Genomic DNA, 26749 nt, shown 5'->3' on the forward strand with positions numbered 1-26749 from the left:
CGAAGACTTCTCCTAGTACTTCGTCGTTTATGACCCATTCGTGGTTTTCCTGAATCAGCCTGCTCAAGGCGTCCGCCTGAGCATTCTGCACCCCTGGCAGATGCGTGGCCGTGATCGTCAATCCTCGGGCCAGCAGCCAGCGCCAGATCGCCTGCGCCTCCTGCGACAGAGTGCGCGATCTCGACCCCCCCTGCTTGTTGAGGTAATACATCGTGGTTGTATTGTCCGTCTGTATCAGCAGCGAGTTGGTCTGGAAGGACGGAAGGAAAGCCTTCAGTGCCAGGAAGACAGCTCTGAGTTCCAGGAAATTGATGTGGTACGTCGATTCCAAAGGAGACCACTTCCCCTGAATCTGCAGGTCCCCGGAATGCGCACCCCAGCCCTGGAGAGAAGCATCCGTCACCACATTCGTCGTGGGAATGTCCTTGTGGAAGGGAACCCCCTTGAGGAGGTTTTCCGCCGAACACCACCACTTCAGAGACTGACGAGCATGTAGAGACAGTAGGATCTTGTCGTCCCAAGAGCCTGTCTTCTGATCCCACTGATCCTCCAAGCACTCCTGCAGTGGTCGCATCTGTAGACGTGCGTGCGGAGTGAGGAAGATACAGGAGGCCATCGATCCCAGTAGAGACGACACCTTCCTCACAGTCGTCGATGGAGCAGTCCTGAGGTCCTGAGCCTTCCGAAGGAGTGATAACCGTCTCTCCTCCGAAGGAGACACGCTTGCTGACCGCGTATCTATGGAGGCCCCCAGGTACTGTATGCACTGTACCGGAGATGGGACCGATTTGGACATGTTGACGTGTAACCCCAGCTTGTTCAAGAGCTCGCACGTCCAACGGAAGTGTTCTTGCGCTTCCTCGAAGGATGACGCCTTGATCAGCCAATCGTCCAGATACGGGTAGACAAACACCTTGTTCCTCCGCAGGTGGGCCGCCACCACCGCCATGCACTTCGAAAAAGTCCTGGGAGCAGACTTTAGCCCGAATGGCAGTACTGTGTATTGATAGTGATTGGCGCCGACTTGGAATCGCAGGAACTTCCTGTGATTCTGTGCTATGGGCACATGGAAGTACGCATCCTGTAGATCTATGGCACAGAGCCAGTCTCCCCGTTGCAGCTGAGGGTAAATCTGGTGCAACGATAGCATGCGAAACTTTTCTCTGCGAATCCACTTGTTTGCTTGTCGCAAATCCAGAATGGGCCTGAACTCGTTCTTGTCCTTCTTGCGAACGAGGAAGAACCGAGAGTACAGACCTCTTCCCCTTTGAGACAAAGGTACTTCTTCTACCGCCTTTTTTCTCAACAAGATGTCTGCCTCCGCCTGGAGCTCCCTCAGCTGGAAGCGAGAGCTGACCGGCGGAATCGCTGGAGGCGGGCTGATGAACCGAAGACTGTATCCATTGCAAACAATATTCAGCACCCACTTGTCCTGAGTAATTTTTTCTCCACTCTGCCGGAAAAAATCGAATGCTTCCCCCCACTGGAGTGGGTAACGGTTGAGGGGGAAGTAACAGCTCAGGGCCGAGACCCGGCCGGGCCCTTGTTTGTGGTAGTAGCCTGCTGGCCACCTCTACCCCTCTGGCGCTTCTGGAAGGGCTTGCGGAACTGCTGCTGTTGTGGCTGCTGCTGTCCCGAGCCCTGCCCACGCCCTCGGCCCGACGACCCGAACCTCCTCTGGAACGGTCGTTTCTTTTTCTCGGCCTTCTCTAACCCGACGGCCGTCAGGGTTTCCGCTTCAGCCTTCATGCGGGCCATTTCATCGTCCGCATGCTTCCCGAACAGGGTTTCCCCCGAGAAGGGCAGGTTGGCCACTCTCTGCTGCGCCTCCGGCTTGAGGGACGTCAGGCGCAACCAGGAATGACACCGCTGGTGGACGCCATGACAGTAGGCGTGGGCGGCCAATAGCGATATATCCGCTGCTGCGCTGATCGTTTGGTTAGAAACCAGCATGCCTTCGCGCACCGTCTCCAAGAAGTCCTCCTTCTTGTCTCGTGGCAGGAGGTCCGCATATTGCTGCAGGGATTCCCACAGGGCCCAGTCGTAACGGCCCAACAACGCCCCTGCACTCGCCGCCTTCATCGTGGTGGCGGCGGTACCACACACCTTCCTGCCCGCAGAGTCCAGCCAGCGGCTTTCCTTGTCCGGTGGCACCGTGGAGGCCGGGGCGGTCGCATGTTGTTTTCTCGCCGCCGTCACGATAACCGAATCCGGTTTCGGGTCCCCTCTCAAGAATGACGGATCCGACTCCGGGGCCCTATATTTCTTCATGAGCCTGGACGGAGCGGCCTTCGCTGTTGCGGGAGTGAGGAACAGTTCCAAAGCTGGTTCCACCAGTCCAGGCACGAGAGGCAGGAGGGGGCGAGACAAGTGTCTTTTATGAAGCGTCTCAAATATCACGGACGTCGTGGGTGTTGGAACCGTCACCGTGATATTCAGCTTCGCAGCCCCTCGCAACAGCACCTCCTGGAACGAGACCAAGTCGTCCACCGGCGACACCCTAGTCCCCGGGGAGTCCGACAGCGTCGGGGAAAGGTCCCTGTCCGAGGAGCGTGACCTGGACCTATACCTTCTGCGGCGTCGTCTAGAGTCTGACGAGGATCGCCCTCGGCTCCGCGATCGTCGCCTCCTGTGAGAGCGGGAGCGCGACCTCTTCGGCTTAGGCCTGTCCGCCGGTCTCGCTGGTCCAGGCGACCGTGGGCGTCGTGGCTTCGGGGTCCCTTGCGGCGGAGTCGGGTACCGTGGAAGGGAAACCGACCTCGGGGGGACCGGCGGCGGCACCGCAGGAGTGCTTGGCAGCAACAGAGGCCGGGGTGGCGGAGACAGAGTCCGCGGCCGCGGAGGAGGCGGTGGAGGAAGTGGAGACGGTGGTGGAGGAGGTGGCGGTGGTGGTGGTGGTGGAGGAGGCGGTGGCAGAGGTGGGAGAGGAGGAGGCGACGGAGACCTCCGAGGCGGGGTATACACCACTGAGTACACCGATCCCGGCGACTCTCTCTTCCTCGACGTCGACGTGTGCCTCGACGTCGACCTGTGCCTCGACGGCGATCTTCTCGGCGTCGATCTCCTCCTCGGCGTCGACTTATGTCTCGACGGCGACCTTCGCCTCGACGGCGACCTTCGCCTCGACGGCGACCTCCGCCTCGACGGCGACCTTCGCCTCGACGGCGACCTTCGCCTCGACGGCGACCTTCGCCTCGACGGCGACCTCCGCCTCGACGGCGACCTCTGCCTCGACGGCGACCTTCGCCTCGACGGCGACCTTCGCCTCGACGGTGACCTTCGCCTCGACGGCGACCTTCGCCTCGACGGCGATCTTCGCCTCGACGGCGATCTTCGCTTTCTCGACGTCGATCTCCTTCTCTTCATCGACGGCGAGCTGCGATCCCTCGACGCCGAACGCCGACGCCGGGTCTTCTCTCGACGTCGACCGCTGGACGCAGTCGAAGACGGCGTCGTCGCCGACGACGCCGATGTAGTCGACGGCGGCCTATTCAGGTCCCTCGACGGCGATCGTCGACGCCGTTTCTCCCCAGAGCCCTGGGGAGACGGCGAACAGACGGTGGTCATCCTCCTCGACGTCGCCGTCGACGCCCTCGACGTCGACGGGGAGCGGGAGCGCTTACTGGTCTTCCTGCCCCTGGGGAGCCCCCCAGAGGCCTCAGCATGGGCCAAATCAGCCCCTCCAGACCCACCTGGTGCCTTCAGTCTTCGCTCCTCCAGAGCTTGAAGCCTGCTCTTCATCCTGTCCCTCAGGGTTCTTGCTGAAAACGAGTGGCAGATGGTACAGCTTTCAGGCACGTGGGACTGGGGAAGGCAAGCTATGCACACCTCGTGTGGGTCAGTTTTAGCCTTCTTTCGACCACATTCCGGGCACTTGTCGAACAAGCCAGGCATGTTGACAGTACCAGCTACTAAACACAAGAAAAAGTGACAAAAATTGCCAAAATCTCAATGAAAAACCTTGAAAAAGGTAGAGCTCAATGCTCCAGGGTCCTGCTAGCAGGAGCCGGAAAAAAGAACTGAAAGTAAATGGGACCTGCTGGGCATTCTGGGATACTGGGGAAGTTCTGGAAAACTGGAAAGTTTTCTTAAAGGCACAGTATCCTGTTCCAAGCCACATAATGGCAGCCTATGGGGCTTGTCTGTCCACTCCTTCCTCTCTATCATTCCAGAGGCTTTTGCTGGTAGAGGCAGGGTTTTTTCCTATGTGGAGAAAAACTGGACAGGCAGTGCTGTTTGTGGATTTTGGTGGAATTCTAGTTGAAGTACTGGACAGTGTAGCCTGTGGGTATAGGCTGCATTATCTGTCTTTAAATTAAATTCTCTCTTAAAGGTGTATGCAGGTCTGCATGATTTGTCACCTTTTAGAGATTATTTTTTATTGCTCCGGGGTCCGCGCACATGGGCGGGACTATTCACTAGATTATGACTATACACAGAGATCCCCTACTACAGAACTACTGGTAAGGGTGCACTTAGCACCCAGCACGAGGCATGAACATCATAGCATTACATAGAATAGACTATTATGCATACATCATAATTGCATCAGGCCCACCTTAGGCCTATACCTCATCAGAAGCAGTGTACCATATCATCATTACTGCACATGTGGGTAGTCAGCATTACGTTATGCATACACAGATCCTCAGTAGTGCACCCCAGTAAGCACTTACAGTACTGAACCTCTCTTAGGAACCAGAACATCCCCTCACCGCATGATTCCGAATCCGGAACATATAAGAACTGGTGATAGGTAACCACCAAAACTCAGTACCATAGGCCTATTACCCTTCCCTCCTCTGGTGATAGGGCTCCTCACTTCTGTGCCTCTCTTAGGGAACATGGTACTTTTAACCAGGGGCCTCTGTTGATAGGGAACTTCCTCCTGTGCCACTATGTAGGAAATACTGAGTGCAGGACCTGCTCCGGTGCGACTAACTCACCCAAATGAATTCGGGCATAGGCCCCTCGAGGGCGTGACGACTTCATCTGGCCTCCCTCCAACCCTGGCGAAACTACAAAATGGCCCCCAAAGTGGCTGCCCACTACCTTGCGGTGCGGCTGCCTTCGTATCACAAAAGCAAGGGACGGTGACTTCCCTCCGACCGGCTCATCCCCAGGGGAACTCACCTCCCTGCTAGGCGTCTCTTCTACTGGGCCACCCGATCCTCTTTGGGCAGCAAATCTCTGGTAGGTCCGGACCGTCTGCCTTGGCTCTCAGGACAGCGAAGGCCCGAGACCATGTGGGGGAACTCCTCAGTTGCAGGGACGCGGAGCTTAGTCTCCATCGGTCCCGGTGTCTCTGGCTTCTTCCCTCTGCCCAGCCTTCTCAAGCGGCGGGCTCAGTCTCCGTTTGAGGATGTGGCCACACCTCCAGCCACTTAGCAATCATGCAGGGCTCTCCTCTGCTCATGGGAGCCCCGCCCACAACCAGGCGTTCTCTGCCTGGCTTTCTGCTCAGGATTAGCTTCCTGGCCTGCCACACCCACAGTCAGGCTACAGCCTCTGCCTGGCTTCCAGCCTCTCCACTACGGGGCTGGTAGCCACGTACAGTTCAGCAACGAGCGGCCGCTCTCGGACAGCAACCCTTTACGACGCGAACACACTGCGCTCGCTGCATCTAGGAAAGGCGAGCCCACTTCTCGGGCTCCTAGAAAAAGACTACAAAATGCCCTCTACACGCAGCACTGGGGCGGGGGCACCGACACGCACACCGGCTGCTCCCCTCTTCTATGGAACGATGCTTCTTCTGCGCTCCTTCATATGCTTTTGATGGGCAGGTACAGCGCTACACATGTTCTCTCGCTCCCTGCAGGAGAAAGGGGCTGTACTTCTCCAGCGCTCCCAACTCCCCCTTTGGAAAGCACTTCACCACACTCTGCCTGCAGGCCACAGCAGGGCACTCCAGGGCACCGATGGCTTGCCAGGGAACTCCAAGCACTCTCCACAAGCTCAGTCCCCCAAAGTCCCACAGGGCAGAGCTGGGCCCCGGCAGGCCAGCTCACAGGGTACTCCAGCAGAGGGGCACTCCTTTGTGGTGGTTCCTCCTGGCACCCAGCAGCCCTTCAGCAACAGAGCTCCAAACAGGTTCACCAAAAACATGGGGGCACAGCCCCAATACTTATACTGCAAAGGTCTTTGTTCTCCCCATGCACAGGGCTCGGCGCCCGGTCTAAACCAGTTCTGGGGGCACCTACACATGTGCACAACAGCTTCCTTTGTCAGTGTAGGTCCTGGCCCCAGACACACCACAGGGGGCGGAGCCAGCATTGTGTGAGGCAGGCTCTATCCTATTCAGGCACAGGTGCTACTCCTCCCACCACTCCAAATGCAGATTGGTCTATTCAGCCTAGTGCTGACTCACCCAGCCCCTCTGGAGCCACTGCACCTCCCTAGCCCCTGTCACTCCAGAGCCAGACATGCAATACACATCAGGCAGGCACAAGACACATAGCACACTGAAATGCGCACTTCTAAAAGTGGCATTTCTAAAATATTGATAATAAATCTGCGAACACCATTACGCATTCATTATCACTATTCCAAACATACCACGCTACTCCTCTCATGTCAGGAATTACCACTGAAACCTATATCAGGGAATCCCCAATGCATTCCTATGAGAGGGCAGCCTCACAATAGTGAGAAACCAAAATGGCTGTTTGTCACTACCAGGACATGCCACACAGTTAAGGCACATGTCCTACATTTTACCTACATTGCACCCTGCCCTAGCTAGGGCCTACCTTAAGGGTGACTGATATGTAGTAAAAGGGGAGTCACAGACGTGGCACCCACTTTATATGCCACCTCACAGTGGCAGTAAACTGCGCGCACAGGCCCTGCAATGGCAGAGGCCTGAGACAGGTTTGAAAGGCTACTTTGCTGGGTGGCGTAAGCAGCGCTGCAAGCCCGCCAGTAGCATTTAATTTACAGGCCCTGGGTATCTGAGATACCACTTTACAAGGGACTGATAGGTACATTAAATACGCCAAACAGGTGTAGACCAATCTTACCATGTTTTACCATAAAGAACACATGCACTTTACACTGGACAGCAGTGATAAAGTGCCCAGAGTCCTATAACCACCAACACCATGTCAGAAAAAATGCTAGGAGGAAGGCAAAAAGTTCAGGGAAGACCCTGCAAAAAAGGCAAAGTCTAACACTAATATTTTCAAAGTGACTATGAGATGGGTATGTGATTGTTTTTCTGTAATTGAAAACGGATCCCAGAACACATTTTAATTTTACAGCAATCTCTCAACTATTGCAGTATTGTTGCACTACACCAATCCTATCAATTAATTCCATGTGTGCATGTTGAGGAATTACCAGCTATCCTATTTATTACTCCCTTACTAGTCATTTTTAGAATTAGAATACCAACAGTACTGAGGCAAGAGACATTCAACACATATTTCTGCATTTTTAGAGGAGTTCTGAGGTATTGTAGGTGAGAGAAATGAATTCAAAAGGTATAACACAGTCCATGAAAATTCATTGTTTTGCATTTTACTCTGAAGTTTTGCTTTTATGGACCTACTGCTGACATATTTGGTCCTCGGGGTATCAGGAATCTTCTAAGCACTTCAAAATGAAGGGGCTCTAGAACTATAACAGAGTGATCACTGCAGTTAGAAACCCCCCAATTTGCATTTTTGGCTTTTATGAGCGGCCACCGTAAGATTGCTTGGAAACTGCGTAAGTGGCATCACAGCTGTTAAGCAGCCCTAAGCTGCATGGCAAGCAGCCACCGTTATTTGACATATTTAAAGATTAATTCCAGCATTAAATAAATCACCAATAAAATGTGCCTCGAAGTTCGCAAGTAGAGCATGAATCGTGTGTTAACATGTATGATACGTCAGAAACAGAATTTCAAATGTATTATTGACAACACATACTGAAAGCAGCTTTTCCAGTGATAAAGGCTAGGTTGCTTTAAACCCCTAACTGTAAATTTGGCTTAGGGACTAGCTAGAATTTCCAATTTTGAAGGCCTTTACTCAGTATAACAAAATTAATTCAAGGTGTTTCAGCACAAATATAACGAAGATTATTATTTTAAATAAAATAAATATTCACCTCTGTCTGTTTGCCCCTATGCTAGTTCTGTCACACTTCCACCAACCACAATGACTGTTATAGACTACCATTACTCCCAGACAGCAGCTCTGTTCAAGAAAGGTGTGAAACACCCTCAATAAGTCCTTTGTCTGGATGACAACAGTCCTTCTGATGCAACTACCTTGTGCCATGGGATCCCTAGTATCAAGACAAGATTACAAGGATAACTATATGACATCACACTCTTAGAAATCAACATCATGTACTCATCGGAGAAGTATGAAAGAAGGGGGGGGGGGTTGAGTCCATCAGCCCACAGAAAGTCAGAGAGGAACTAGTAGAAGTTTCATTGCAGCATCTGTCCTTTGAAGTAGGTCTTCCCATACACTCATTGGCTCATCTCTCTCAGGGTAGTGGTAAACAACCAATAGTGGGGAAGGGAGGTATAGCTCATTTTAAAAGAGAGACATTTGGGGAGCTCAGACAACTGAGATAGGCTTCCTCCATTTTCAAACACATCTAGAACAGTGCTATCTAGAATACTTTGGCTGACATGTTAGATTAAGTGATGAAACTTGTTGGAACAACACCATGGAAACTATGTCAGGATAGGTTCAGGATTTTTACCAACTGCAACTGTGTTACATTAAATATCTGGGGCTTCCACCACATAAAAAACAGAATGCTGCTTGGACCAAAGAACTCATAGGGAGCCACATACGTAGACTGCTGTTTTAGACAATTGCTGTCTCAAAAAGAACCGAATACTGGACCTGCTCAGCCTATATCTTGGACTCCCAAGGGTGCTAGCTTCGTGCCATCCCACATGAAGACAGTACAAAGACAGTACACGGTCTTTCCAGGGATGCCACCCTCTGCTTCCTAAAGGCTGCAAGGGGGTTGAATATTTCAAGAAACAGAGTGTACTGTGCTACCCAGGGCCGAACTGGGAACTTAAAACAGTCCTGGCAAAAATTCTAACTTCGGCCCCCATGTGCAGACGTGCTAATGTGTGCTAGAACCAGAGCAACTTTTTAAAGGCGCTGCTGGAATCGTGTAACGTGCACCACCACTCCTGGAGGCCGTAACCGGTCTCCAAGTGTCAAAACCGGCCTCCTGGGGCTCCAGCCTCCCGGGGGATTGCCCTCTTGCCCGGCTGGCCAGTCCGGCCATGGTGCTATCTTGGAGAAAAGCTGCAGGCCCAACTGGAACGGAACATTTGCCTGCTGTCCTCAGTAGAGACCTCGAGAAGGCTGTCTCTCGCTGAAATTGACCCAAAAGTATTGCGGACATTTAGAGCACCAGGGTTACTGAACAAATGAAAAAATAGTCAATGCCTTTAAAAGAAACTCACGTTCAAAGACGATGCTCACCTGGATTGATTACAGGCAAAATGATGTCCCCATTTCTCTGTTTTGTTTCCAGACGTTCAAGTTTTTGAGCTTCGTATCTCTTTTTTCCTTCCTCCTCTTGATCCTTGCTTACATGCTGGAAGAGAAGATGACCCATTCATTTACACATCACTTAAGACATGTGTAAGGCTGAGCACTCGTTTTCTGTTTAGGTCTGGGTAGAGACAGCTTCAGATGTCAACCAAAATTCATGTCTTAACAAAAAAGTTTAAAAAAAAATGATCTGTGGAATTTTGCATGCATGGGAACTGCCTTTTATGTAATAACACAGGTTTCATAAAAGCCCCCTTAAAACGCATTTGCTACAGATCCCTACACAGTTACTTCTTTATTGTCAGTGGTATGTTTCATGATGAAGAGATATGCTGCAGAGCTTCTTCAGGTCTTTGTGCACACCAATCACTCATTTTACATCATATTATTTATTATGATCACTTCCGGGTTAGTTGCCACAGAGTGATCTCCCCTGAACTAAGACACGTATCATGTGATGACACTTACTTTGATTTAATCAGGTCAATGGCCAAGGAATGTATTATCCTGTGATGTCATCATTATGCTAATTCATTAATGTGAAACCTCAAATAATTTACCACAACCTCCCTCCCCCCCCTCACCCCCCACAGTCCCAGAATGTGCGTGTGCATCTGTGGCAGCCATCTTTGAAAGCATTTTGTTGTATTTAACGAATCCTATTGAACAATGGCTGCTATGGATGTGCACAAATCCGTGTCAACTATATATGAATGACATTTGGCAAAATATAACTAATGTCCGTTTCAAGAAGACCATTGTTCATGCGTGTCCATGAGCATGCATGGGCGGCAATCTTGATATGATTAAAAAGCATTTTAAGATGGCCGTCTGCTGATAGCACAGGGGCAAGTGTGTTTGGGAGGCAAGTGGAGGCTGGACGGAAGTGTGAAAGGGGAACGGGGTAGGACGGTTGCAAAGAAAGAGGGGGGGGGAAATCCCTTACATGCACTGCAAAGCACATTATGACGTCAGAAGTAGAAGGATACACCATCCAATATAAATAATCGCCTCTACTACAGCAACGTGCATGTCCGTTTACCAAACAGCTACAGGGGCAGGAACTGCAAGTAGCGCATATTTATGTGTTTACATGTTCTGCATGCAACTTTTTGTTGCCTTCTGAGCACTTTAAAGTGATGTGTGGTTATCAGGTGTCGGTCTTTCATGCAGACTTCATCTAACTTCATAGAAGAAGCAAGTGCTGAGGGCAGCAATGCATGTCACAGATGTGGACCGCTGAGTGCGTCCAGCAGCAGACATGTTTGCTGTGCCCAAACTCTCTGAGGACATCCTAGAGTTGTCTTGATATTATGAAAGTGCCATTATAAAGTGGTTCATGCTCAGAGGTTTTCTGAAGGCTTGCAGGCTAAGTTGATTCCTCATGTCTGAACTATAGGATTTACAGAACTGTGATGATCATATCTGCATTGTTGGATATGAGGATGTGGTCAGAGCTGAAGTGACATTTACATTTTTGAAGGCAGCCCCCACACACTTTGAAGCAATCGAGGAGATTTTTTTAATTCACTGTCTGAGTAATTGTGAGTAACTGCAACATGCAACACTTTCGGGGCTGATTTGATATGGGCCAATCTCTGTAGATTCAAGAAGACTCTGGTCAACCGATATACCATTCTTTAAGGAAGCTTATTTTATTTAGTAGCCCAACACAGTTAATGTTGCGGCAATCCAATCAGGATCATAAGAAGACCCCAGTCAGCTCAAAGTGATGCTGCTTCTGTAGGACAGTATTATGTTGGCAATAAAGAGATATCGTGGGCAGCCCATCTGGGTCCTTGCACCATCATTTAGGAGCCCGCAAAACAATAAAGTTATGAAAAGGAGCTTAGGGCTTGCCTCAACATTTTGACCCACACAGTCCAGCAGTGCTCAATTTAAGCAAGTGTTTGCCAGTGCTCAACACCAGCACTTAATTCTCAACACTCTCACTTATGACAGACTACCACATGGTGGCACTATTTGTCAAATTTTGAGGTGAGCACAACAAGAATGTTTAATATTTCATATACATTAAAAAACATCTATAAATAGCAGCTCCCTAGGCAGTGTTACAACTTTGGGTGACCTGAAATAGTCCAGATAGTCACATTTGCAAGAGAGTGATGATTAGTAGTTGGATTGGCAGAGCTGGCAGGGGCAAAGGGTTGTGTAAAATGCAGTGGTTGTTGAGAAGGGCTCTGGCACAATCTAAATGACAGTCATTTTGTATTTTTGTCAACCATTCGCTGCACACCTGCAGCCATGCATACTGTATGTTCACTCTCAGATTTCACTTCCACACTCATGTTTTTGCTTTACACACTCATTGTTCCACACCCCTGCCAAAATTCACCCAACCCCAAATATGCTCCTTGTACTATCGGGAGACACAAGAGAAGAACAGTTCTGCAATGTGGGCTAGGAAGCCTGCAAAGATGGGCAAAACCCATCTTCCATAGGTTGGGGGGACAAGTCTGCAGGAGTTATACTGGGAAATCACTAGATAGCGACTAGTGTCAGCCAGAGGGTACAGATTGCTTGACATTCTAACTCCCCTCGCCCCTTCCAATGAACACACTCGCAAATTTTCAAGGGTGACTTTTAAATATTGCTGGCAACCCTTACCTATGAATGTACTGACCTAAATCATTCTCTGGAGTGTCTCCAGTAAAACCTAGTGACTAACTGTTGAGCAAAGGAGAGCTCATGGTCAAACTAAACTCAAAGATCTTTAGTAACAAACCAGAAGACGAAGCATCCAACTCCTTGAGCCAAGAGAAAGTTGCTGAACCCCTAATGTATTAATTAATAACAAGTCTTTTGGAGTTGATATAATTCAGGCATAAGGAGCACTTCTTTAATCAGTGACGTATGTGTTTCAGGCAATTGGTGGTATTTTGCCACCATTTTAGATTATTAGCTACTTGTATGCAGAACTGGGCACTGAAGGCAGAAATTGAATGGATTCCTTCTGCCAGTTCTCTCAAAGTTTTGTAAAGTAACAGTGATGACAAAGGGAATCCCTGATGAGTATAAGTAGTGGGTTTAGAAACGTTAGTGGCAGAGCCCTACTCTTTTTGAGTTTCAGATTTATTAGTGCCATGCATGCGAGCCCTGAGGCAACAAGTTATGCAGATGGTCTCAAAAGAACTTTAATGCCATATTAACATGGAAAACTCTGTACTGAAGCTATGCAATGGAAGAAAAACATCTTGCATCGCAGGGAACAAAAGAACCCAATTCTGGTATTTCTAGAATGGCGGCAATAAAATAAATCCTTCCATCAGTCTTGTCCTGGAAGCTAGGTAGAACTCGTCCCTTTCCAAAAAAGTGAACCACAAACTCAACCACCTTCTCCATCACCTGGCCCATTGTGAACACTCACACACCACTGACATGGCTCTCTCTTAAATGTTGTCTTAAGGGTTTTGGGGTGCCCCGGTAAGACATATTGGGGGACCCTGCAAGGAACAAAGTTGAATTTTAGTACGCCTTGCATGCTAATTCAAGCTCATGATGCCAAACAATATTAAATTATATGTTAACCCCTTCGGTGCGTCGGACGGCCGGGGGCTGCTTGATGCAACAGTGCTCATGTGCGTAGGACGGCCCCCGGCCGTTCTCGCAAATGGCACAGGGAATCCCTCAGGAAGAGCTTCCCCAGCTCCCGAGGCTGCTCCCCTGCTTTCCCGGAAAAACGATCAGTGCGCACGTCGCGCTGATTTAATTTCAGTGAAACCAAAACTGAAATGAGCCTTCAGTTTTACTTTCCACATGTTGAGGGTGCTATCTCAGCCCCCCGAGGACGTAGAAAGACGGGAGAGGTATCTTTGGAAAGGGGAAAATCCACCAGGAAGGCGATTCCCTAGCTGGGATCCACCCACTAGACACCAGGGGGGGGACCGGCCCCTTAAGCAAGGGCCTTTGCTCCACCCATATTTTTTAGGGCATAACAGTCTTTCTGCCCCCCCGAGGGGGCAGTTGGGGACAGTAGCCCCCAATCTGCCCCCGGGGGAGCACAAAGCCCACTAGAAACCAGGGATTTTTTTATTGATTTTGGGGTGGGGGCTGCCCAAAAACGGCATGGCAATGCCCCCTCCAGAGAAATGTTAGTCTTTCGGCCCCCCCAGGGGGCAGCCGGGGCCGTAGCCCCCAATCTGCCCCCGGGGGGGGCAGAAAGCCTACTAGAAACCAGGGATTTTGTTTTATTGATGTAGGGGTGGGGGCTGCCCAATGCACCCCACCCCCACCCAAAAAAATGCAGGTCTTTCTGCTCCCCCCAGGGGCAGATGGGGACATTAGCCCCTGATCAGCCCCCCGGGGGGGGGGGGGACAGAAAGCCCACTAGGCACCAGGGACTTTTTTTATGATTATCATAATCAAGCCCATTATAGGCAGCCCCCACCCCAAAAACACTCACCAGTCTTTCTGCCCCCCAGAGCCATATTGGGGCAATAGCCCCTTATCTGCCCCCCCCCCGACACACAACTAGGCCTCAGGATTTTTCTTTTTTTTTTAATTCAGGGGTGAGGTCAGCCCAGAATGGCCATGCCAATGCCCACACTCCCCCAAAAAATGCCACTGTCTTTCTGCAAGTGCGGTATCATTTTATTCGGGAGAACAAGGGGAACGCTGGGTGGTAGGACATTTGTGCCGGCACGGTGATCCCACGCAAAAATGTTAGGAAAAGGTGATTTTTTTCAGCTAAATTTGAGATTTGCAGGGGATTCTGGGTAGGGAAACGTTGGGAGATCCACGCAAGCCATACCTCATTGGACTCCCCAGGGTGTCTGGTTTTCAGAAATGTGTAGGTTGGGTAGGTTTCCCTAGATGGCAGTGAGCCGGGGCCAAAAAACTAGGTCCCCCCCCAAACCAGGTAGTTTTGTTATAGGTCATTTTGAAGTCTCCACAGTACGATTTGGGCCATTTCCTGTTGCAACCACTATGCCTATCCACACAAGTGAGGTACCATTTTTATCGGGAGACCTGGGGGAATGCTGGACGGTAGGAAATTTGTGTCTGCTCAGTGAAGCTACAACGTTCCCACACAGAAATGTGTGACCAATTAAAATTTTTCTGCAAAATTTGAGGTTTGCAGGGGATTCTGGGTAGGGAAACGTTGGTGGATCCAGACAAGCCATACCTTTCTGGACTCCCCGGGTGTCTAGCTTTCAGAAATGTGTGGGTTTGGAAGGTTTCCCTAGATGGCCGCCGAGCTCGGGCCAAAAACTCATGGGACCCCCTGCTTGCAAAACCAGGTTGTTTTGTGATAGGCAATTTTGATGTTGCCTCAATAGGTTGTGGGCCCTTGCCTGTTGCGGGTACTTGACCCACCTATGCGAATGAGGTACCATTTTTATCGGGAGACCTGGGGGAATGCTGGATGGTAGGAAATTTGTGTCTGCCCAGAGAACCTACGACGTTCCCACACCGAAATGTGTGACCAATTTAAATTTTTCTGCAAAATTTGAGGTTTGCAGGGGATTCTGGGTAGGGAAACGTTGGTGGATCCAGACAAGACATACCTTTCTGGACTCCCCCGGGTGTCTAGCTTTCAGAAATGTGTGAGTTTGGTAGGTTTCCCTAGATGGCCGCCGAGCTCGGGCCAAAAACTCATGGGACCCACTCCTTGCAAAACCAGGTTGTTTTGTGATAGGCAATTTTGATGTTGCCTCAATAGGTTTTGGGCCCTTGCCTGTTGCGGGTACTTGACCCACCTATGCGAGTGAGGTACCATTTTTATTGGGAGACCTGGGGGAACACTAGGTGGTGGGAAATTTGTTGATCCACGCAGATTCCAGAACTTTCCCACACAGAAATTTGAAAAAAAAACGTGCTTTTTTCAAGCTAAATTTGAGGTTTGCAGGGTATTCTGGGTAAGAAAACATTGGGGGGTCCACGCAAGCCATAGCTCGCTGGACTCCCCCAGGTGTCTAGTTTTCAGAAATTGTGTGGGTTTGGCAGTTTCCCAAGAGGGCCACTGACCCCGGGGCCAAAAAGCCAGGAAATCGCCCTTGCAAAACTAGGTTGTTTTGTGATAGGTAATTTTGATGTCGCCTCAATACGTTTTGGGCCCTTGCCTGTCGCGGGTACTTGACCCACCCACGCGAGTGAGGTACCATTTTTATCAGGAGACCTAGGGCTCATGCTTGTTTTCCCTAGGTGCCGGAAGAGCTAGTGTAAAAATCTACAGCTAGGCACTTTACAAAAAAAGGGTAAGTTTTCTCTGTGAAAATGTGGTGTGTCCACGTTTTATTTTGGGCCTTTCCTGTTGCTGGCACTAGGCCTACCCATACAAGTGAGGTACCGTTTTTCTCGGAAGACTTTGGGGAATGTGGGTCGGGTGGAATTCTGTGGATCCACACAGATTTCAGAACTTTCCAAAACAGAAATGTGAGGAAAATGTGTTTTTTTGGGACAAATTTTGAGGTTTTCAAGGGATTCTGGGTAACAGAACCTGGTGAGAGCCAGACAAGTCACCCCATCCTGGATTCCCCTGGGTGTCTAGTTTTAAAAAATGTAAAGGTTTGCTAGGTTTCCTTGGGTGCAGGAAGAGCTAATGTCAAAAATCTGCAGCTAGGCACTTTGCATAAAAAAGGGTCCGTTTTCACTGTGAAAAAGTGGTGTGCCCACGTTGCGATTTGGGCCGTTTCCTGTTGCTGGTACTAGGCCTACCCACACAAGTGAGGTACCATTTTTCTCAGAAGACTTTGGGGGATGTGGGATGGGTGGAATTTTGTGGATCCACGCAGATGCCAGAACTTTCCACCACAGAAATGTGAAGAAAATGTGATTTTTTGGGACAAATTTTGAGGTTTGCAAGGGATTCTGGGAAACAGAACCTGTTGAGAGCCGGACAAGTCAGCCCATCCTGGATTCCCCTGGCTGTCTAGTTTTCAAAAATGTATAGGTTGCTGGTATGTGTACCCACAATTTTGGAGATGTGCAAATAGCCACTGTTTCTAAACTCTATATTTTGCTCCCATTTCAGAAATACATAGGTGACTTTCATACCGATTTTTCCTTGTTTATATTTTTCCAAATCAATTGCTATATACCCGGTACACAATAAAAAACCATTGCAAGACGCTGCTCAGTTATTGGCTCTGGGTTCCTCTGGTTCTCGGTAAACCTACAAGTCCTATATATCCCCACAACCAGAAGGGTCCAGCAAATGTAACGGTACATTGCTTTCAAACATCTGTCATAGTTAGTAGAAGTTACAGGGGAAATCATTTCAACTGTTAGTTTCTATACGAAAACCTTGAAGGAACCACACAAATTACCCCTTGCTGAATTCAAAATGTTTTGCACTTTTCAGAAATGTATAGCTTTCCAGGATCCATCATTGCTTTCATACCCATTTTTACCATTAACTGGAAGGAGGTTGTAAGCACAAAAAACAGCAAAAATAGGCTATGTCCCAGAAAAATGCCAAAACTGTGTAAAAAATGTTGGTTTTCTGACAAAAGTCTGATTGTCTCTGAACTCTGGGAAGATGGTGATTTCAGCACCACAACCCCTTTGTTGATACCATTTGCAGGGAAAAACCAGACGCTTTCATCTGTAGCCCTTTAAAGAAGAAAAAAATAAGTTTTGCTGTATTGTGGCTAATATCTGTGTCCCTTCCAGGGGAATCCTGGGTACCTCTAGAATCCCTGTGATGTTGGAAGAAAAGGACGCAGATTTGGCGTGGATACCTTATGTGGTCAAAATGTTACAGGGGCCTAAGCGCGAACTACCCCAAATAGCCAAAAAAAGGCTTAGCACAGGGGGGAGGTTGGCTTAGCAGGAAAAAGATTAAAATGTAACAGGTTTACACATAATCATATGAAATATGCCTTGCTCAGGACCCCAAAAATCCTTAAAATGACAGAGGGTAGAGAAGCAGAGGTAGAAGGAGAGGGGTTAGATAGACAAATAGCATATATATAGAGAAAATTCACTTGGGAGGGGGGGCTGTAATGTGGGGCTCTGCCTATTTAGCCCATGCCTTAAAACGTCTCGATCCCTCCTTCCATCCAGCCTGCGGTCCAGGGGTTCCATCACCAATATGGGGATTTGGAGGCAGGCGAGATGCATGGTTTGTCCTTTTGTCTTGTGTTAGTCTTTTGCCTTGATTTCCCATTGTCAGATGTGTTGGCCCAGCCACACCCTATCTGGTTCTCCTAAGTTAGCTTGTGTTCTGAGATTGGTGATCAGCACAGTCATTTATATAAAACTTTTAAGCAGGATTTTTCCATAGAGTATCACAATAAAATCGTACAAACATTAAAAAAATACGGATGACCTGAAATGACTTAAAGACCACTTATTTCATTTTTACTTATTTTTCATCACTTTCATGTGTTGGAAATTTCAAGTGAATATTATTTCTTCAAATCTGCTTCACTTTGCAAAATGACATTCACGAATTCAACAAACCAGTTTTGCTGATTGTTCTCAGTGTGAATTATTGAAAGTCAAATAAGGCTGAAGGACGTAAAGATTTCAAATGCCCACTGTCACACTATTGATTTAGATTTTATGGAAGACTAATGCATGCGCCTGAACCAAACAAGAAGTCTGCACTAGCTCTTTTCAAACATATATTGTAGCGGGTACACAATGTGTCAAAAATGGTCTGAATGTAAATTCCTTTCTGCCTGAAACTAACATTTTCCTTTTTATAGATATGGTGTAAAAACTCACTTATGTCAAGGAAAGAGTAAAAACAGTCAGCTTTTGATGCATATAGGACAGGGCTGCATTCAAAAACTCACACTGGGAATATGTGCACAAAATCTAATTACTAGCAGACTTGTTTCATGCATCTCAACCTTGCTACTTCGAATATTTATTCAGAACAACTGCAGGAATAACATATTATGGTTAAGGAGAAAGTATGAAGGTTTTACGATGGAAATTATGCTTGCCTGTAAGAGTGCTCTTTCATGAGGAACAAACATGCACAAACAGGGCCTGAAAACATGAATTTTGAGCTCGGGGAACTTGTTAAAATACTCATTAAAATGAAAATATTACACCGGGTGCGGATAAAAATATATCTAATGTTTAGGGGAATGTAGAAAAAATAATGATGCTCAGAAACACACTATAAGCCGAAGTGGCGCCCTTTTCTCACATGCCCCATTTTCGGTTCTGAATTGTGTCATGCCTCATGTGAGCTCTTAATATTATGGGCACAAGGAACATTTTGACAGATGAGGGACTATCCCTCTCACACAATGGGAAAGGATTGACAAAGCTAGAAAAAAAAGAGGAGCAGTACATCATTTTTTAAAGGGAATGTCAAAAAAGGAGTGTTCTGTGTTTCTAAATCTCAAGGGGTATATCGACAAGCGAAAAGTGAATAGGTCTGGGTTTAATGTGAGAACACATGCACACACAGGTGTTCAGACATGTTTCCATGCGACAGCATATTAAAGCCTTAAATGCTTTGTAGATGTTATGGCTGTAGTGATAATGGTGATGGTGTGATATTGGTGGAGGTATGGTAGTGGCTGTTGAGATATTCATGGTGGTTGTAGTATTGGGTTACTTAGCGCTCGTGTGGTTAGATGTGTTGTGCTGGTAGCGGTGTTGTATTGGCGTGGATTGGAATTGGAATTAATGACACGGTTTGTGGTATATTAATGGTGTGGCGGTTTGGCTGAAATAATGATTTTGGCAGATGGTGCCTGTCTCAACTAAAAAAAAGAAACAAGCACTGCCAAAGGCAGTAGCCTGGCCTTTCATTTAACTGCAGTACCTTAAGTCTCCACTAGATGTCACTCTCAAATCTGAAGAAACACCTTGAAGTCTTTAAAAAGCTGCTGCGCTTCAAGGCTTTACTTGATGTCCCTCTTGAGTCAGAAGCAACTGCTTAACAAGTCTATTACAATGCAGCAGTATGTCAAGCCATTAGTAGTCATTCCCCTCTAGTCAGCTCCAATTGCTTCAAGTCTTTATAATGCTGCTTTGCCTCAAGTCGTTACTAGGTGTCGTTCTTGAGTCATATGCAACTGCTTCCAAAGTCCTTCACAAAGCTGAGGGATATAGCTTCAACATAAACATTATTTATACACTTTTGCTATTCTGTGCTTGTTTTCTAAAAGATAAGTAAATGTGCCACAGCTAGGAATATTCCAATTTTCAAATGTTCTCATTACCATGGGAAACTTGTGATAACATTCTCGTATACATACTTACTAGCAGTCACAGGTTAATTTAAGTGCCTTAAACTTTATTTTTGCAAAAATAACAATTGATGGACAGAATGCAGAACAATGTCATACATTCACCCCAGTACAGAGATCTGGGCCTAAATCCATCGTTTTTTTGCTCACCATGCCATTCCAGTTTGAACCCAGCCATATGCAAATCAGTCTTGACCCTGTGCCCCATGGGAACAGTCCAGCCCGAACTGCCAAGCCAGGTCCTCCCTGGACTGAAAACAAGCATCCTAGGACCGGTTTCGGGCTTTCAGCCCTCGTCAGCCAGGATAGCTTGATTCCAGTGGCATGGAGAGCAAGGGACTCACGTCTGAGCATACCCTTCCCACTCGGGGTGACAAATGCAAAAATAACAATTGATGGACAGAATGCAGAACAATGTCATACATTCACCCCAGTACATTGATCTGGGCCTAAATCCATCGTTTTTTTGCTCACCATGCCATTCCAGTTTGAACCCAGCCATATGCAAATCAGTCTTGACCCTGTGCCCCATGGGAACAGTCCAGCCCGAACTGCCAAGCCAGGTCCTCCCTGGACTGGAAACAAGCATCCTAGGACCGGTTTCGGGCTTTCAGCCCTCGTCAGCCAGGATAGCTTGATTCCAGTGGCATGGAGAGCAAGGGACTCACGTCTGAGCATACCCTTCCCACTCGGGGTGACAAATGCAAAAATAACAATTGATGGACAGAATGCAGAACAATGTCATACATTCACCCCAGTACATTGATCTGGGCCTAAATCCATCGTTTTTTTGCTCACCATGCCATTCCAGTTTGAACCCAGCCATATGCAAATCAGTCTTGACCCTGTGCCCCATGGGAACAGTCCAGCCCGAACTGCCAAGCCAGGTCCTCCCTGGACTGGAAACAAGCATCCTAGGACCGGTTTCGGGCTTTCAGCCCTCGTCAGCCAGGATAGCTTGATTCCAGTGGCATGGAGAGCAAGGGACTCACGTCTGAGCATACCCTTCCCACTCGGGGTGACAAATGCAAAAATAACAATTGATGGACAGAATGCAGAACAATGTCATACATTCACCCCAGTACAGAGATCTGGGCCTAAATCCATCGTTTTTTTGCTCACCATGCCATTCCAGTTTGAACCCAGCCATATGCAAATCAGTCTTGACCCTGTGCCCCATGGGAACAGTCCAGCCCGAACTGCCAAGCCAGGTCCTCCCTGGACTGGAAACAAGCATCCTAGGACCGGTTTCGGGCTTTCAGCCCTCGTCAGCCAGGATAGCTTGATTCCAGTGGCATGGAGAGCAAGGGACTCACGTCTGAGCATACCCTTCCCACTCGGGGTGACAAATGCAAAAATAATGTATTGCATTGTCAGCATTCCGTCCATCATTTGTTTGTTGTAACGTTAAACTTTATTTTTAGCAAACGATTTTTTGAGTAGCACCATACCTGTGTTCCAAAAATTGCAGTTGCTTATATAAAAAATCTTGGCCCTATGCACCTGGATACCTTCTCGAGTGATTAGTGCACTATACAAATCCAACATAACATATGCTGTTGTAAGAAGAAGCAAAACGTCAATGTCAGTTGAGCAAAGGGCTTGATAAAGATACTTGCTGAAGATATATATATATATATATATATATATATACAGCCTGCACATTGTGCTTTTTGTGATTGGGAGTAAATTCGTTCAGTAGTTTGTTAGAAATATTTGCATATCTGTAAGGGTGGGTACACAAGAGGCTTGAGAGACTCTAGCAGGAGAGCCAATTTAAAAAAAGAGAGTTCTTATTGGATCAGGGAGCTTTTTTTTCCCCCTGGGCCATCTCGCTTCCACGAGAGTCAGACATATATATATATATATATATGTATATACACATGAACGGAGTTCCAACGAACACTCGGGTCCGTAAACAAACAACAGGGTCCGTTATTTAAGCCAAGATAAAGAGATTTATTAACATCATAAACCAGTCGTGGCGTGTTTCGTGCCCCAAAGTGCGCTTATTCACACAACACAGTCAATAAAGTTTGTCTTTTAAAAGGACTTTCCACTGCGAATAATCATTAACATGGAAAGTGGACTGTAACAACTACGATACATCAGCGCCATCTTGGCATCAACAGTTGTTTACATATGTAAAATGTTTATCTCAACCTTCTTTGGACTAACAATGTGAAAGATAACTAACATTGCTGACGGGGTAAATTAGGAAGCCAAACTAATAAATGCAGATAGACAAAAGACCTAATTTATCTGTGCCCCATTGTCTACTATACCTCCCCGAACGGAAATAGCCGTCCCAATGTATTATGGGAGTCATAGTTTCTATACGCTAGTGCTGAAGCAACTCACGTATATATAATGAAATTTACTAGACTATATGAGTATGACTGCATCGTAGTTGTTACAGTCCACTTTCCATGTTAATGATTATTCGCAGTGGAAAGTCCTTTTAAGAGACGAACTTTATTGATTGTGTTGTGTGAACAAGCGCTCTTTGGGGCGCGAAACGAGTCACGACTGGTTTATGATGTTAATAAACCTCTTTATCTTGGCTTAAGAAACGGACCCTGTTGTTTGTTTACGGACCCGATTGCTCGTTGGAACTCCGTTCATGTGTATATTGATTTTACCGGCTGCTACGCCGGCATCGAGCCACCCCTACAAAGACAAGGAATCTCCGGAAGGAGCTCTTTTTCTCTGGATATTTACTGAGGAGATTTACGTGGTTCCTGTCTGCTAGCAATCTGACTGGTATTGCCTACTACGCCCACCGAAGGATGACAACCTCACGATATCCACGAAGGGATAGAACCTGAAGGTAAGGTGACGGCGGGGGATCTAAATAGACTTGCAATAATGTTGCCGATAAAGGGCTGTTACTAGGATCCAACTGTCAAAAAAAATATATATATATATATTTTGCGGATATATTTTTTGCGGATACAGACAGGAAGAAAGGGGAACTCTGGATTACTACAGAGGGGTCGTTAAAACACAGGGTAACTTTTCTGATGCCAATTCTTGGATCCGCTTAAAGTTCCAAGTGTACAATGGAAGATGAAAAGGAGAGACGTGAAGCAGCACAATTGCTTTTTGCCCGAGGGCCAGGTGTGGGCATTTCTGTACTGATGCCTAAACGTACAGACAAAACTATCATGGACACCTTAAGAAAGTATGAAAAATTGCACAAACTGGAGATTTCCAAATGGTGGGAGGCCACTTCTCTTCAAGATTATTTAGATAAAAACATTATACCTAGATGTCTTAGAATTTATATTACACCATCGTATGATTCGCCTGACCCACAAATGTTGGAGGAATGGTCACAAAATTCAGCAACAAGCTCAAGGACGATGTTACAGAATAAATATTAAAAAAGATATTGAGACTTTGGCAGAAGAATTGAATAACCATCCTGACCAAGACACTATCACTAAATTCATTGAGGAGATGAAGAAAAGAGTGAAATTAATTGAAGAAGATATTAAAAAAAGAAAACAATACAAACTCCACAGAGATTTTGGTGATTACGAATCAGGACGGATACTGACACATAGCAGAAAATATGATCATCTGTATGAAACATCTCAGGTAGTAGATGCAAATGACAACAGGTTACATAGACAACTGGAAGATGAAGTGGCAATGACCAGTGATTCCAATACAGAGAACTCAGAATTGACCAGGACATCAGAAAGTTCTAACTCAGAAGGGGAAACTGCTCCACGACGTAGGACTTTTTTAGACGAGTACCGGCTCATGAAACAGAGCCGGCAAGCCACCAGATCATCATCCAGACTCAAGGAGAAGAAGGATACAGTGGAATCAAGCGGAAGAGAAAGATCAAGGGGTATCAGAACAAGAGGCGGAAGAAATGCAAACAGAGGCGGAAACAAAAAGGAGAGTGGAAAAGAGCACGTGGGAACAAGACAGGTTCAGTACAAGAAGAATTAACTATGGATGACGAACAGGTAAATCAAACTATTGTTAATTTATCTACAAAAGAAATTAGCAATAAAGATAAGAGAACTCTCTGTTTAGGATTATCCTTCTGCCCATCTGTACCCATGAATTATGTAGATGACAAAATTGATATTTTCAAATTCTGTAGAAAACTAAAATTGAAAAAATGGCATAAATTGAAACCTGCCAGGAATAGGGTATCTCAGATTGATGAACACCGCCCATCCGAAGAAGAACTAGTGATAGGGGACATTGACACAATGATGGCACTCAATGAATTAAGTAATGAACAAAATGGTCTTAATCTGAGCTGTGATGCACTTCGGATTCTGGATGCCATGGAGGTAAGACATGATCAAGCTGCTTGTACTGATTTTAAACCCAAATCGACTTTTTTACCCAAAATGAATCATGACAACATTGACACTTTTCAAGAACAGGTAGGAAAAGAACTTTTGGACCTTCGAAGTAACAACTGGCCTAAACGAATGAAAAATTTCAGACACAATCTCACCTTATCCCAGAAGAAGGCGATGAATGAACTCGCTGCAGATACGAGTATTTTAGTGAGACCTGCTGATAAAGGTGGGAATATCGTCATCCTCCCTAGATGTACATTAATGAAGCTGAGAACCAACTAAAAAATACCAGAACTTACAGAAAATCCAATCGAGTACAATGGTAGTATTGAGTCCATTTGGGAAAAACTAACGGAATGGAAAGATAGGGGTTTGATTGAATGGGAGGAGTTTTGCTTTCTGAAAAAAGATCATCCGATACTCCCCATTCTTTATTTGCTCCCTAAAATTCACAAATGCAGAATCAATCCTCCTGGCAGACCAATAATATCATCAAGGGGAAGTGTTTTGGAAAATGTTTCCCGTTATGTTGATCATTTTCTCAGAGATTATGTGATATAATTACCCTCATACGTAAGGGATACAAAAGATTTTCTTGAGAAAATTGATAACTTGACTTGGGAGAATTACTATTTACTAATAACAATGGATGTCAACTCCCTTTATACGGTGATTGAACACAAACAAGGAACCGTAGCTTGTGCCAGATACCTGAAAAATAGACATAGGCTATTTGGAACATACAACTATGATTCTGGATATGATCATGTATTGTCTTGTGAATAACTTTTTTCTTTTTAATGATGAGATCTATGTACAAACACATGGCACTGCGATGGGGACATGTTTCGCGCCCAGTTTTGCAAATCTTTTTATGGGGGCGTGGAAGATGACATCAGGACATGTGGTAATTTTGAAAATGATTTTTTCAAAGTTATCTTATGGCTACGCTATATAGACGATATTTTTGTTGTCTGGAGAGGCACCAAGGATCAAGCCCTAGATTTTATATCCAGATTGAATCAAAATCAGTTGAATATCACCCTGACATGTAATATCAGCACAAAGGAGGTAGAATATCTGGATACAAAGCTACAGATCAGGGAGAATGTATTACATACTGTCCTTTACCGCAAAAGTACTGCAGGCAATACATTGCTACATGCTCTGAGCAGCCACCCAGAGAACCTCAAATGGAGCATTCCCTACGGTGAGCTGCTTAGAGCTAAACGGAACTGCAGTAATAACACAGATTTTTTCAAAGAACAAGATACCATGATACAGAGATTTTGAGCAAGGGGTTATCCTAAATGGGTAATAAAGAAAGCCACTGACAAAGTACTATTAGTAGAATGAGAAGTTTTACTTAGTAACACTTTGACAACACAGAAAGAAATTACTGATACATCCCAGACTCGGGTTATTCTTAATTATAACGGCAATTCCAATCTAATCAGGAAGTGCATAAACAAAAACTGGAATATCTTTAAAGGGGACCCAATTATTGGGACTACTTTACACGATCGTCCCAGTATTACATACAGACGTGGACGTAACTTGAAAGACATCTTAGTACATAACAACATTGGTAGTAGTAGTCCCAATAGAGGGGTAAACCTCCATGGATTCTTTCCATGTGGCCACTGTAAAGCGTGTAACAACAGCCACATGGTCAAAGAATATTGGAATCCGAGTACCAATAGGATGAATACAATAAACCAATTTTGAACCTGTACCAGTACGTTTGTAATATATGTATTGGTCTGCCCATGTGATCTTAAATATGTGGGCAGTACTACCCAAAGAGCCATCAGTAAGAAGCATAAACAATACCCTATAGCTCATCATTTTGAAGCTTATCATTTTTCAGATCAGTCTAAACTTTCAGACTTTATTGTAGAACAGGTGACCCAGCATCAGAGGGGCGGCAACCGTACTTTAAGATTGAGACAGAGAGAGTCCAGATACATTATCAGTATGTGTACTCGATACCCTCATGGCCACAATATGGATGAAGAGTTGGCCATACACCAACAAAGTGAATGAGCCATTTTATTATCTCTGTATTCACAAATATGAGTTACATGACGTTGCCATCTTACCCCACGGGCAATAGTATAGATATACCTATGCAATGCAACAGCGAACATACTATAAGGACTCAATTCAAGGATTTGTATTGATGACACGCTGCAAAAAAACTGTTGTATTCTTTATTGAATTTACTTTATTGAATTTGTGATCCTTGTACTATTGTTGGGACGTTTTAATTATCGATGTTCTAACTGTTCTCTCTCCTTTTCTCTTCTTTTTCTTTTCTCGTTTCCTTTATTTTTTCACAGGAAGGAAGGGAGGGATGCTGTCTCAGGCTTGCGGCACCTGTACCCTCAACCTTTCTCCGTGAATCACTTTACACTTTTTTATTATATATTATAGATGATTGTACACTGATTGATATGTGCACTTTTCACAGATCATGTCTTGGATTCACTAGGTTTACAACATTGAGGTTCAATTAGTTTGGTTCATCACTTGAAGAATTAATTTGGACTGTTTCCCACTAACTAGGGAATGTTACATGGAAGTCACCATTCTCCACAACGGGGATTATGCAGTTGTCACATATGCTCTTAAAGGCCTATCTTTTGATGATGGTTTGCTCCCTTTGTCCATAGAAGCATTTCGCTAATACATGCCACAATTTTGGTATTACGTT

The 26749-nt window shown here is 46.3% G+C and overlaps 1 protein-coding gene across 2 annotated transcripts in view; it reads right to left on the minus strand.

The window, feature by feature from the left end:
* ACOT7 (acyl-CoA thioesterase 7) overlaps positions 1–26749 on the minus strand; it is a 1181269-nt gene that overhangs the window by 647599 nt on the left and 506921 nt on the right. For both annotated transcript variants that reach the window (XM_085608889.1, XM_085608890.1), the window contains exon 5: positions 9447–9561. In XM_085608889.1, the coding sequence (XP_085465015.1) occupies positions 9447–9561 (115 nt within the window). The remainder of the gene's footprint in view (positions 1–9446; positions 9562–26749) is intronic.

The sequence above is a fragment of the Triturus cristatus genome, chromosome 1_2 (genome assembly GCF_964204655.1).
Source record: "Triturus cristatus chromosome 1_2, aTriCri1.1, whole genome shotgun sequence".
Lineage (NCBI taxonomy): Eukaryota > Metazoa > Chordata > Amphibia > Caudata > Salamandridae > Triturus > Triturus cristatus.